The sequence below is a fragment of the Mus caroli genome, unplaced genomic scaffold, assembly GCF_978045245.1.
Source record: "Mus caroli unplaced genomic scaffold, Mus_caroli_1 scaffold_11, whole genome shotgun sequence".
NCBI classification, from domain to species: Eukaryota; Metazoa; Chordata; class Mammalia; order Rodentia; family Muridae; genus Mus; species Mus caroli.
The window spans coordinates 112493309-112506161 of record NW_028227266.1 but is presented as its reverse complement, the minus strand read 5'-3'; the positions used below and the strand labels follow the sequence as shown (position 1 = coordinate 112506161).

At 39.9% G+C, this 12853-nt stretch overlaps 1 protein-coding gene across 31 annotated transcripts in view; it reads right to left on the bottom strand.

The window, feature by feature from the left end:
• Nucleotides 1-12853, bottom strand: part of Clasp2 (cytoplasmic linker associated protein 2) — a 172765-nt gene that overhangs the window by 97285 nt on the left and 62627 nt on the right. For 24 of the 31 annotated variants that reach the window (XM_085828098.1, XM_085828101.1, XM_085828103.1 and 21 more), the window contains one exon: nucleotides 3333-3479. In XM_085828098.1, the coding sequence (XP_085684224.1) occupies nucleotides 3333-3479 (147 nt within the window). Of the gene's footprint in view, nucleotides 1-3332; nucleotides 3480-3854; nucleotides 4056-12853 lie in introns of those variants that run through there. The other 7 variants (XM_085828124.1, XM_085828121.1, XM_085828125.1 and 4 more) reach the window with 1 other exon arrangement.

Below are 12853 nucleotides of genomic sequence, written 5' to 3'. Positions count from 1 at the left end.
CCCAAACTAAAAGATACCAAGAAGGATACATTTCAACAAGAAAATACTTAAAGATCTTTACATTTACAAAGTAAAAGTCACAGATTTTTCTTACTGTGTCCTGTTGGAGTCCTACTTGCTAAACCCCAGAACAACACATTTGGTCACTATTGGTCACTATTTAGTCACTATTGGTTATTGTTGAACATCGGGGCACAGGGCCAGCAAAACCCTATTTATCCACAAAAATAAGTGTGTGGCAGCAACAGAAAGATAACTGTTATACTTTTCTGGCTTATTAAATATTCAACTCTATGTAAGTTACTTTATTTCTGCAGACTCAATGCTGTTCATCAATTAAACTAAGAGAATAAAGCACTAAGCTCTTAAATGAAAAGAATATAAGCAATAACATTTCAGAAGAGGTGCAGAAGAGAGTGGAGAAACAGGGATCAAGAGAGCAAGAACCAAACATTCCTTAAGAACCACTTTATCCACATCAAGGTTCATGATCCTTTTGGGGAACTCTGCCAAATTAAAAACAAAAACAACTTAAATTTCCTGGTCTTCTCATCCAGTGAACTTCAGAAACTCATCCCAGTGAGTCAGCAAGTGGAGCACAACTGTAATGCTGAGGAAGAGGGATAGAAAGTTCAGGGCCAGCTAGCTTGGGCTTCAGAAGAAGCCTAAGGGACAGGAAGAGACTGGTGGTAATTAGACTTATTTGTATTTCTTTTGTTTACCACAAGTCCTTTTCTTCTACTGCCCTCAAAAAACAGAGGCATTGTGGAATGCTTCAGTAACAGGCACCTGCAAGGCATTACATGGCCACTAAAAAATAATAAATAAATAACAACATCAATAAAAAACTTAGCCATAGGAGGACAATGGAGATATGCTAAAAGATATACATGAAAGAATGACAACATAGTTTATAGCTGCAGAAAAAAACTAAAGGCAATCCAAATATCTAGATATGAATTTTAACTAAGTTACTAATTTAATTTAAAAAATATTTTAGCTATTTAAAACCATGATAAAACAGCATAAAATAATAAGTAGAAAAAGTATACAAAATGATATAATACAAGTAGTGCCAATTTTGTCTTCTCAAGAAAATACAGGTATGTGTGGAAATAACTAAAAAGACGTTATCTCCACACTGGAGCTAGTGTATGTGACTTCTATTCGTGACTGTATCTACTACAGCCTGTTCGTGTCCTCAGACACTGGAGCTGGCACCATCTGGATTACTATGCAGAGTTCTGTGAGGGCCAAGGTTCCTTCCAATACAAAGATGATGCAGTGACTCTAAGAAAACTCGCTACAGATAATTTAAAACTCAACATGTCTGCCAACACCAGAACATCTATCTATAGGTAAGTTTTTAAAGAAAGACTGATAGCCAAGAATGCATTAATTTCAGAGCATCAGTATCCTCTGGCCAGGCACGTGTTTCTTAGAACAGCCGCCTGGCATGGCAGTTCAAGCTTGTAACTCACGCATTAAATTATGATTTGGAGGTCAGCCTGGGTCACGCAACCAAACAGACAATCAAGTGGGCATCGATAACAAGAAAAACAAGAATGAATCTGCGATTGCTGAAGAGTGAGAAGAAGAGGAAGGAGAGTCCCTATCTAGGAAGATGAAACAATGCCTACCTCACACTATCCTACCTACAAGGACTGCAGACTGCCAACCGCAGGCTAAGGGGATTAAGTCAGTCCTTCAAGAAAAACCTTTTCATATCAGAGAACCATGTGGCCTGTGGCAAATAAATTACTCCAGAATTAACTCATAAAACCAGAACTAATTATAAACCACTAGTCGAGATTCATAGGAATGTTAAATATTATGCCAAATATATACACAGTGTAATTCATACATTTTTATTATAGTTTATTTTTAGCAAAGGTTTTGTGAAATTATCACGTTAGAATTCTGTAATTCTGTAATTAAAGATCAGGAAAAACCTCCCCTGTAACGAATGAACACTGCTATTTGTTAGAGAAGAAACCACAGACTACCACATGCATCTTCCTGAGGACCAGACTGTGTAAGAAAGCATCCTGTGCTACAGTACTTATACTGCAGAACACACTTCTGGATTGCAAAACAACATAAAAAGTTACCATACTTTCTAATTATATGCTATGTGAGAGTTACAGAAAGGTAAAACGAGTCACACCGGTGCTGCTCATCTTCACTACTAGCACTCCAGAAGCAGAGGCAGGTGATCTCTGTGAGTTTAAGGCCAGTCTAGTCTACACAGCTAGTGTGAGCCAGCCAGGGCTACATATAGAAACCTTTTTTTACAGAGAGAGAGACAGACAGACAGACAGACAGATACAGAGAGCGAGAGAGAGAGAGAGAAGCACCCCTATATTTTTAATCATAAGATTTAGGAAACATGTTTGGATGTGCCGAATTAGAATACAGCTTCTTTCAGAACCATCATAGTAGGCATGCAGTTTTTATTTTCCTTTCCTTTTTGTCATTAATCAAACTATCACAGACAAAAAGATAAAACGCAAAAATTGTCAAGACCTTCACTTTCACATCAATTACTATAAACAAAACATTTGCAAGATATTGTGTGTGTGTGCAACTGCACACACATGTCAGTATTTTAAGATGAGTGACCTCTAGAATTCAAATAGGTAATTGTTCTTACAGACTTATTCTGACAGACAGATCCTGCAGAAACTCACACCAGGTAGATATTCATGGATCCTACTGTGTACATGAAAAAAAAATACCATTAAAAAAAATTAAAGCCAAACTAGAACAGTTCTAAAAAGCTCAGGATGTGCTGCACCACTGCGTAAAACCTGCTTCCCCACTTTCTTATTTGTTATCATCAAACCCAGAGACCATTATCTGAGGCAGTTTTACTTGATCACCATCAGCCAATTCCTGTTGTGACAAACTACTCAGTATCTTCAACCATTTTAAATATTGGAGTATTTAATTTATTACACCTAGACAACTGTGAAATCATACTCTACATTTCTGCACTTCAAAGCTGTGACAGCTACAATACCCAAAAATGACCCAGTCCTGAAATACCACTCCCTTTAAAAGACACACTCCAAAAAAACTACTTCTTTGAATCTTTCCTTTAAAACTGGCATCTGAAACAAAAGTACCCAAAGAAAACACAAATTTATACATGTTCCTATCGGAAGTAACGATCTATAATAGTCATGTTCTAGAAGGCAGACACTTTCTATGCTGCAACACTATCTCCAGCCCTGCATTTCTACTGCAGTCATGAATAGCACACTGCTCTGAAGCACTGAGCATCACAATGCATGAAGCATGCACATTGACCTGACATGCATCTGCATTACCTCCAACCTTAGGGCCACCTGCTGAACCAGGCTTCCTTGCACTGCTGACAGGATTCCCAGGAGTTTTAGGTGCAGGAACCTTGAAGGCTGAAGCAGCTGACGACGGCCTATTTCCATCCACTGATTCCTCATCATCAAAGCTTTTATCTGCACAAAGAGTAAGAAAATAAATACTTAAGGAAGCAAGCTTTTTCCATTTTCCATTATGACTCAAAATAAAAAAAGATATGAATAAAAATCATTATTTAGGTAAGATACAAATAAAAAAATAAAGACACTTTGAATAAATATTTATATATTGGTTAACACCATATAAAATAACCTCTGTGATTTAAAATAAAAATGGCATATTGTCACATTTACCACATACGGAGTCAAAACATTAAAGCAAGCATATTAACTTGAGAGCAGTCAAAGCATCTCTCTTTTTTGCTGCTCATAGAAGCATTTTCTGCCAGCCCCTCCCATAGTCAATCTCCAGCACGCCCTGCCTTATTCCTATACCCAGATTCTGCAACTTACAATCACAGATCCGTTTGCAAATCAGCCGCCTCATTCCTCCGAATTTCCCTCACCCTAGAATAGCTCCTAATAGTTCACATGGCCAAATACAGTAAATTTGATACTAATCAAAGATTCTATCAGAAACAGATAGAAACAACCACAGAACCACCACTGAGGTTTGTGCCGGCATTTTTCTTTCTCTTCCCTGCCCTAGGTGCTGCAACAGCCAATCAGCTGCAAGGTGACATCATCTTATGGCAGCTCCTGCCTCATGAAAGGTAAAAATTCTCCATGCATCTAAAAAATCCTCTATGCACTTACAGTGTATCCTCTATAAAAAATGTAAAAGATTTCATACTAGAGGTTTATAAATCTAGATTTGATTTTTCTTACTACATATGAAAATCCATATATAAATAGGACATTAGGTTTTAGGCAGTAATTACTGTGCTGGGTGCTACTGCATCAGAAAGCATGGTAACAGCAGGGCTCGCTGCTGTACATAATTAACTCTGTATGTAACCTCACAATGTGCTGCCTACGGTAGCAACAGAAATGAAAGCAAGCAGTCTCTTCTCTTAAGGGACTCCGAGGCTCCTTCCGGAGTATGCACGGTGACACTGCTGTTCTCTCCTCACATAGGAGCCTACAGCCTCCAGTCAACTCCTCCCTCCTCCACTCACAAGACAGATGCCATGCACTCTGCTGACAAACCGTTTTCTCTAGGACCCTGCGCAGACCAACCATGGCAAACAAGATGGGTGAGGCAGAGAAGCAGCTTTACCACAGACTTCAGATCAATATGTGACAATTTTCTTCCTGTCCCTTCTGTTCTCACTCTACAAATGCCCACTCATGCTGAATACATGAAGACTCACCACCAATATCACTATTAGATAGGGACAAAGACAGGACCCCAACAAATTTAAGATTGTTAATGGGAAAAATAAATATATAATCTAAAATCACATTCTGTTTCAGCAAATGTTTTGTTAACATCACTTCTACCCTCAAGCTCCCACCCTCAAATTCTTCTAGCTTAAATAAAACATCCCTTTATCATAACACCGTCAGGATGCCAGTATGGAGAAATTAATGAGCTTAAAACTTGTGTTTTATATATAATCACTCTGTTAAGAAATCAGAACAATTCAAAATAAACTTTTTTTGTTAACTATTAAACACACACACACACACACACGACAGAACAGACACAAAAATCTATAGAAAGTCAGGCACTGAAAGAGGAGGCAGAAGTTCCCATGGAAACCGTGTTCTCATCCTATACACACAAGAACTGAAAAGTCTAAGTGTCCCTTACCATTTAAAAAATTAACTCTTAACATTCTCAAGCTACTAGGATTTTAAATAAAAAAAAATTATAACAAAGCTAAGCATACAAATTCCAAGAAACAAATAATAAATTTTCACAAAACCAATGTATTAGTATAATCAGTATCCAGCTGTAAAGACTGCCTTCGCCTTGGCTCTTACAAGCACTCTCAGAACCCCTAACTAAACCAATCAGTTCTGAATCCTCACACAACAGGAAAGAAGTACAGTATCCACTGTGGCATCTAATTTCTCTTCACTAGATAGGAAGATAATACTGGAAGGTTCACTCTGCTCCTTACGGCTTTCTGGTAGGAACGTATCACAGCTTACTGGTACCCATTCATCCCACTGCCCTCAGACATTTCATTTGCTGAGAGTTTGTAGTTATTATAAAGCTGTGCTCTTAAGGGTAAGTTAAAGGGCTTCATGGATTTCAACATTATTGGCAAATAGCACACAAATGACAGGTCAAGCATCTCTAAAAATCAAAACTAGGAACCGTTGGAAAATTCAGTGCTTCTTCCTAACACAATGCTAAGTTTCAGATATGATACCATCTTGTATTTTGAATTAGGGGATTAGCAATGTTCAGCTAAACAGATTCATAAAAATACTCTAAACACAGAAAAAAGACAAAAATCTGAAAACACTCCTGGTCCAAGCATTTCAGGTAAGGGATGTTCAACACGTAATTTACTTGAGACCACAGGAAATCACAGCTCCATTTACTAATTTAATATCTAGGGCAGTGTTCCTCAAAATGTAGTACTCAGATAAAAGCTTAGCATCGCCTGACGTCTGTTGGAGATGCACTTTAAATGATTATCACACCTATGATTTTATGTATTTGTACCCATGTGCAATGGCATTCATATGGAGGTCATATTGGTCCAAGAGACTGAACTCAGGACATCATGCTTAGTAGCACCTTCACCTGCAGAGCCATCTTGACAGGCTCCTAAATTCCAATTCTTGGGTATGAACCCATTGCACTGCATCAGAAATTGTGAGGATGCAGCCTGATAGCCCACCTACTAAGATCATCTAATAATCATATACGATCCAGTCTTCTATAGCAGAAGTTGGTCAATTTCTCTTTGTAATAAAAAGGGCCACATGGCAAATATAGGCTTTAAGATCTATACACAAATATCCTTTCGTGCAATTGCTCAATTATGACATGATAACAACAAAACAACACACAAACTGTAAAGAAGTGGGTGTGGCTTTGCTTCAGTGTCATGGATAGCCAGGATTTGCCCATAAGCAACAATTTGCCAATTCCTGGTCTAGGGTAAAAACTAAAAAAGTAAATGTATAATTAAAAATGAAAGAAAGAAAAACTATAGAAACATTAGATCAAATAAATATAGAGGGATTTAGAAATTTAAAAACAGATATAATAGGAAATAATTTATATTTTGTGCATATTTATAAATATAAGAATTCAGCTTCCTGTATACTGAAGTACCAAGAACTATTTTTGCATTTTAAAATAATCTAACATGCGTTATTCTTTGAAGCAGTAAATCTCAACATGGAATTTTTTTTTCATTCCACTGCCCATTAACATGAGATCAATTAGGCACAAATAGTCACTGAACAAATCTATCTCACTGCCCACTTAGAAAAAGTTAATTTTTAAAAATAATTTCTTGGTGATTAACTTTTGAGTTCTTTATATATTTTGGATATTAGCCCTCTGTCAGATGTGGGATTAGTGAAGATTTTTTTTCCCAGTCAGTAGGTTGCCAATTTGTCTCATCAACTATGCCCTTTGCCTTACAGAAGCTTTCCAGTTTCTTGAGGTCCCATTTATCAATTCTTGATCTTAGAGCATGAGCCACTGGAGTTCTGTTTAGGAAATTTCCCCCTGTGCCTATGAGTTCAAGGCTCTTTCCCACTTTCTCTTCTATTAGATTCAGTGCATCTGGTTTTATGTTGAGGTCCTTGATCCACTTGGACTTGAGCTTTGTGCAAGGTGAAAATATGGGTCTAGTTTCATTCTTCTACATACAGACAGCCAATTAGACCAGCACCATTTATTGAAGATGCTTTCTTTTTTCCATTGTATATTTTTGGCATCTTTCTCAAAGATCAAGTGATGGTTAAGTGTGTGTCTTTATTTCTGGGTCTTCAATTCTATTCCATTGATCAACATGTCTGTTTCTGTATCAATATCATGCAGTTTTATCACTATTGCTCTGTAGTAAAGCCTGAGGTCAGGGATGGTTAAGAACTGTTTTCACTATTCTGGGTTTTTTGTCTTTCCAGATGAATTTGAGAATTGGTCTTTCCATGTTTCTGAAGAATCGTGTTGGGATTTTGATGGGGATTACGTTGAATCTGTAGATTGCCTTTGGTAGGATGGCCATTTTTACTATGTTAATTCTGCCAATCTAAGAGCATGGGAGATCTCTCCATTTTCTGAGATCTTCAATTTCTTTCTTGAGAGACTTGAAGTTATTGTCGTACTGGTCTTTCACTTGTTTGGTTAGAGTTACCCCAAGATATTTTATATAATTTGTGGCTATTGTGAAGGGAATTGTCTTGTTAATTTCTCAGTCTGTTTATCCTTTGTATAAAAGGAAGGCTACTAATTTATTTTAGTTAATTTTATTATATCCAGCCACTTTGTTGAAGTTGTTTATCAGCTGGAAAAACGGGGTATAAAACTAAACTGAGAATTCACAACTGAGGAATCTCGAATGGCTGAGAAACACCTAAAGAAATGTTAAGTCTTTAGTGATCAGAGAAATGCAAATCAATGACCCTGAGATTCCACCTTACACCAGTCAGAATGGCTAAGATCAAAACTTCATGTGACAACACATGTTGGAGAGGATGTAGAGAAAAAGGAACACTGCTCCACGGCTGGTGGGATTCCAAACTGGTACAACCACTCTGGAAATCAGTCTGGAGGTTCCTCAGAAAATTGGAAATAGATCGACCTGAAGACCCAGCTAGACTACTCCTGGGAATATACTCAAAAGACGCCCCACCATGCCACAGGGGCCCCTGTTCCACTATGTTCATAGTGGCCATATTTGTGATAGCCAGAAGCTGGAAACAACCCAGATGTCCCATGAGAGAAGAATGGATACAGAAAATGTGTTCATTTACACAATGGAATACTACTCAGGTAGTATTCATCCTGACTTTTGCAGGCAAATGGATGAAACTAGAAAATATCATCCTGAGTGAGGTAATTCAGTCCCAAAAGGACATGCATGGTATGCACTCACTAATAAGTGGATATTAGCCAAAAAAGAAAGAAAGAAGAGAGGGGAGAGGGGAGAGGGGAGAGGGGAGAGGGGAGAGGGGAGAGGGGAGAGGGGAGAGGGGAGAGGGAGAGAGAGAGAGAGAGAGAGAGAGAGAGAGAGAGAGAGAGAGAGAGAGAGAAAAGAAAAAACCCATACAGAATATACCAGATATAGTCCACAGAATTCAAAAGGCTCAACAGGCTGAAGTGCCCAAGTGAGGATACCTCAGTCCCACTTGGGAGAGAGAAGAAAGCAATCACAAATGGGGAGGGATAGAGGGAGGGACTTAGGAGGGAATGTGGACAGGGGGGGGGGCAGTGGGACAGGGTGGGGGGGCAGAGGGGAACCTGATCTGATATTGGATGAGAGAAAAGGACAGAGGCCCCTGAGGGCCAGCAGAAAGAATGGAAACAGGCAACTTCAGAAGGTAGGAGATTGGGAGGACCCTCCAAAATGCACCAGAGACCTGGGAGGTGAGAGACTGCCTAGGGAGGGACCTTTGATGAGGTGCTCAACAGTGGGGAGAGGGAACGTATGGAGCCCACCTCCAACAGGAAGACAGGACATTTATGGGGTTGCCATCCCACAGTCACACCTCCAGCCTATAATTGTTTCTGTCTGAAAGAATTACAGGGATGCAATGGAGAGGAGTCTGGGGAGAAGAAAGTCCAGCAACAGGTCCAAAGTGGGATCCTGCTCAAGGGGAAGTCCCAGGGCCTGACACTATTACTGAGGCTATGGAGTGCTCACAAAAAGGGACCTATCATGATTGCCCTCCAAGGGACCCAACAAGCAACTGAAAGAGTCAGATGCAGTTATTTGCACCCAACCAATGGACAGAAGCAGCTGACCCCAGTTGTTGAGTTGGGGAAGGCTGAAAGAAGCTGAGAAGGGCGATTCTGTAGGAGGACCAGCAGTCTTGGTTAATCTGGACCCCTGAGATCTTTCAAACACTAGACCACCAAACAGACAGCATATACCAGCTGATATGGGGCCCCTAAGGCACATACAGTAGAGGACTTCCAGGTCTGTGTTCATTCAGAGATGATGCACCTAACCCTCAAGAGACTGGAGGCCCCAGGGAGTTTAGAGGTCAGGTGGGGTGGGGGATGGGGGTATCCATGTGGAGATGGAGTGGGGTGGGGAGGAGGTGTGGGATGTGGAGCAGTTGGAGGGTGGGGAGGGTCAGGGAATAGAATATGGAGTGTAAAAAATGAATTACAAATAAAATTAAATTAAAAAATAATTTCTTTTTATGGAGAGGGTGTAACTCAACGTTTTTCTTGTGTTTAAACTCTATCAATAAAGACACTAGAAATATGGGTGGTGGTGGTGCACTCCTTTAATCCCAGCACTCGGGAGGCAGAGGCAGGCGGATTTCTGAGTTTGAGGCCAGCCTGGTCTACAAAGTAAGTTCCAGGACAGCCAGGGCTATACAGAGAAACCCTGTCTTGAAAAAAACAAAAACAAACAAAACAAAACAAAACAAAACAAAAGACTAGAAATATAGCTTAGCAGTTAAGAGCACAGACTGATCTTTCAGAGGACCAGGGTTCAGTTCCCAGCACTGACATTAAGGCTTACTTATAGCTGTCTATAACTCCAGTTCAGGAGGATCTGACACCCTCTTCTGGCATCTTCAGGTACTGAGCACATGTGATGCCCAGACACATACGCAGGAAAAACACCCATACACATAAAATAAAAATAAATCTTAAAAGCAAAATAAAAACTACATAAAGGGCTGGAGAGATGACCCTTTAAGTGCTTACTGCTTTTGCACAGGACCCAAGTTAAATTCCCAGTCCCACATTAGGGACCTCACAACTAACTCTAAGTCTCGCTCCTGAGAATCCAGGTCACTCTCCGTGCCCTCATGTGCACACACACACCTTCATACAGACATGCACATGTACATGTAACTAAAGTAAAAAATCTGAAAAAATTACATCAAGTTGTAGTGTTATTTAATATATAATTATAAAATAGTTTCTAAATCTGCTGGTATTCTCCTTAAATTTAAATGAACTAAACTGTATAAGTAAAGGCTACCTGGATAGATTTTGTTAACTGAGATTATGTGATGAGATGTAAAACTGGAAAGTCAGACTGAGGAGGCAGACCACAGGAGGACAAGGCAGGAAGGGGGGATAGATCACACAAGGACATGGGGGGTCCGGGGGGGGCGGGGATAGACCATACAAGAACAGGGCAGGAGCGGGGATAGACCACAGGAGGACAAGGCAGAGAGGGAGTAGGTAACATTCATATAAAACCTAGCAACTCAAAGTAGCAATCCTAGATGAAGGTGATAATGGGAGCAATTCAACAGGGGGGAATAAAAACTCTGAATATTTACAAACCTGGAAACAGAGCTTCAAATATACAAAATAAAAGCTGAGGGTTAGGAATCAGCTCAGTAGGAGAACAGCTGTGAGGCAAGTTCAAGGCCCTATGTCTGATTCCCAGTACCAGAAACAAACAAACAAAACCAAAAACAAACAAAAAACAAAAAAACTAACACTTCATAAAAGTAAAGCCTTCAAAAACAAGGGAAAAGAGAAAAATCAGCTTTTACCTAGGTTTCACAAAACCTCAAATTAACCCTGTTTTTATAATCAATGTAGAGGTTATGAGTGTTCTGGGTCTCTACCTGTACACCTTCTGCCTAGAATGCATCTCTACATCTCTGTTAAACCGCGATGTCTTTATCTGTCATCTTAATAAAGTTTTCTCTGAGTAAACTGTAAACTCCCAACATCCTAATAGATACTCTAATTGTTCCGTGCTCCCCACTTCCCCCTTTTTCTGGCATGTGTCATTGCTGTTTACCTGCCCCTCCTACTAGAACACATGACCAATGAAGGCGGGACCATTGCAGTTTTGCCCATTGGTCAACATGTGCAGCAATGTCTAGATGAGCATATTACACAGAACTGGGGCTTTCAGTCTCTACTAAAAGTATTACTAAGTTATCTGAAGAAATATTCCAGAGGCAAACAACTGCACTCACTGGGTAAGATTTCTGGTTTTTAAAAATCTTAACAGCAAACAATGATTGACAACAAGAAACCACAGACTAGAACGAGCACGTCAAAGCTTCTACTCTATCATATGGTAAAAGAAGGTCAAACCCATGTGACACACAGGCAGAGCTCAGCACACCAAAGGAGAACTCATGGGCTAAGGGGAACCACAAGTCAATGTTTCTCTTATTATCTATTTTTTTTTTCCAAACTTTTTTTCAAAAGAGAACCAATCACCTGGGGGACAGGGGTCTTAGTCAAGTGCATGCTATACAAGTGTAGGACCTGAATTTTGTTTTTTTTTGTTGTTGTTGTTTGTTTTTTGTTTTTCGAGACAGGGTTTCTCTGTGTAGTCCTGGCTGTCCTGGAACTCACTCTGTAAACCATACTGGACTCTAACTCATAAATCCGCCTGCCTCTGCCTCCCAAGTGCTGGGATCAAAGGCGTGCGCCACCACGCCCGGCAGGACCTGAATTCTAATCCCTAGTACCCACATAAAACTGGGTGAAGTAGCATATACATCTATCAGCCCAATGTTCCTATGGGAGCTGGTCTGGCCTATGCAGCAGGCAAAGTTGAAAAGATCCTGTTTCAAACAATGTGGAAGCAAAGGACTGAAGTCCAAGGTTGTTTTCTGCTCCCACCCCCATGTGGGATCATTAGCATGTGCTCACACACCCCACACCATCTAAATGAATAAAGGTAGGGAAGGGTAAGGAAGAGAGGAGAGGGAAAGGGACAGAAAAAAAAAAAAAAAACAGAAAAGTGAATCAAATCAAATGCTTCTGTGGGCTGCAACAGCAAACACAAAGTTCCTAGGAGCAGGCAAAGGTATCTGATAACAAGAACTGACATCTGTGCAGGACCAAGTAGCTAGCTATCTGTATGATGGAAAAGGAGACAAGATGGAGACATCAACAGAATGAAGGAAAGGAGACGGAGAAGAGATGGAAATAGAGAAAGAAACAAGACATCACAGCAAGAACAAGTATAAACAAATAATAGGAACAGGTAGACTTAAAATGCTCCATTTCTAAAGGAGACAGAGATACATGTTTGCCTACAAGGAAAACGTGAAAAGAACTGTGAGGGGCAGAAAACTATTTAAAAAGATATTCCAACTAAGTAGAACTTCTACAGATAAAAATATAGTAGTCAAAACTTAAATTCAGGAAACAGGGCTAACAGGAAAGTTAACAGAGCTCAGGGGTAATTAGTAAGACAACTCAGAAGACACTGTCTGTAAATACCAAGTCGGCCTTCCAGACTCACACAATAGGAAAGGACGAGTGACCACAGAAAGCAAACTGGAAACCCTGACTCTGTCACAAAGAGGCTGAAGCAGAAAGCTGACATTAAACAGGCCTAGAGTGTGGGACACACAAGTTGAGC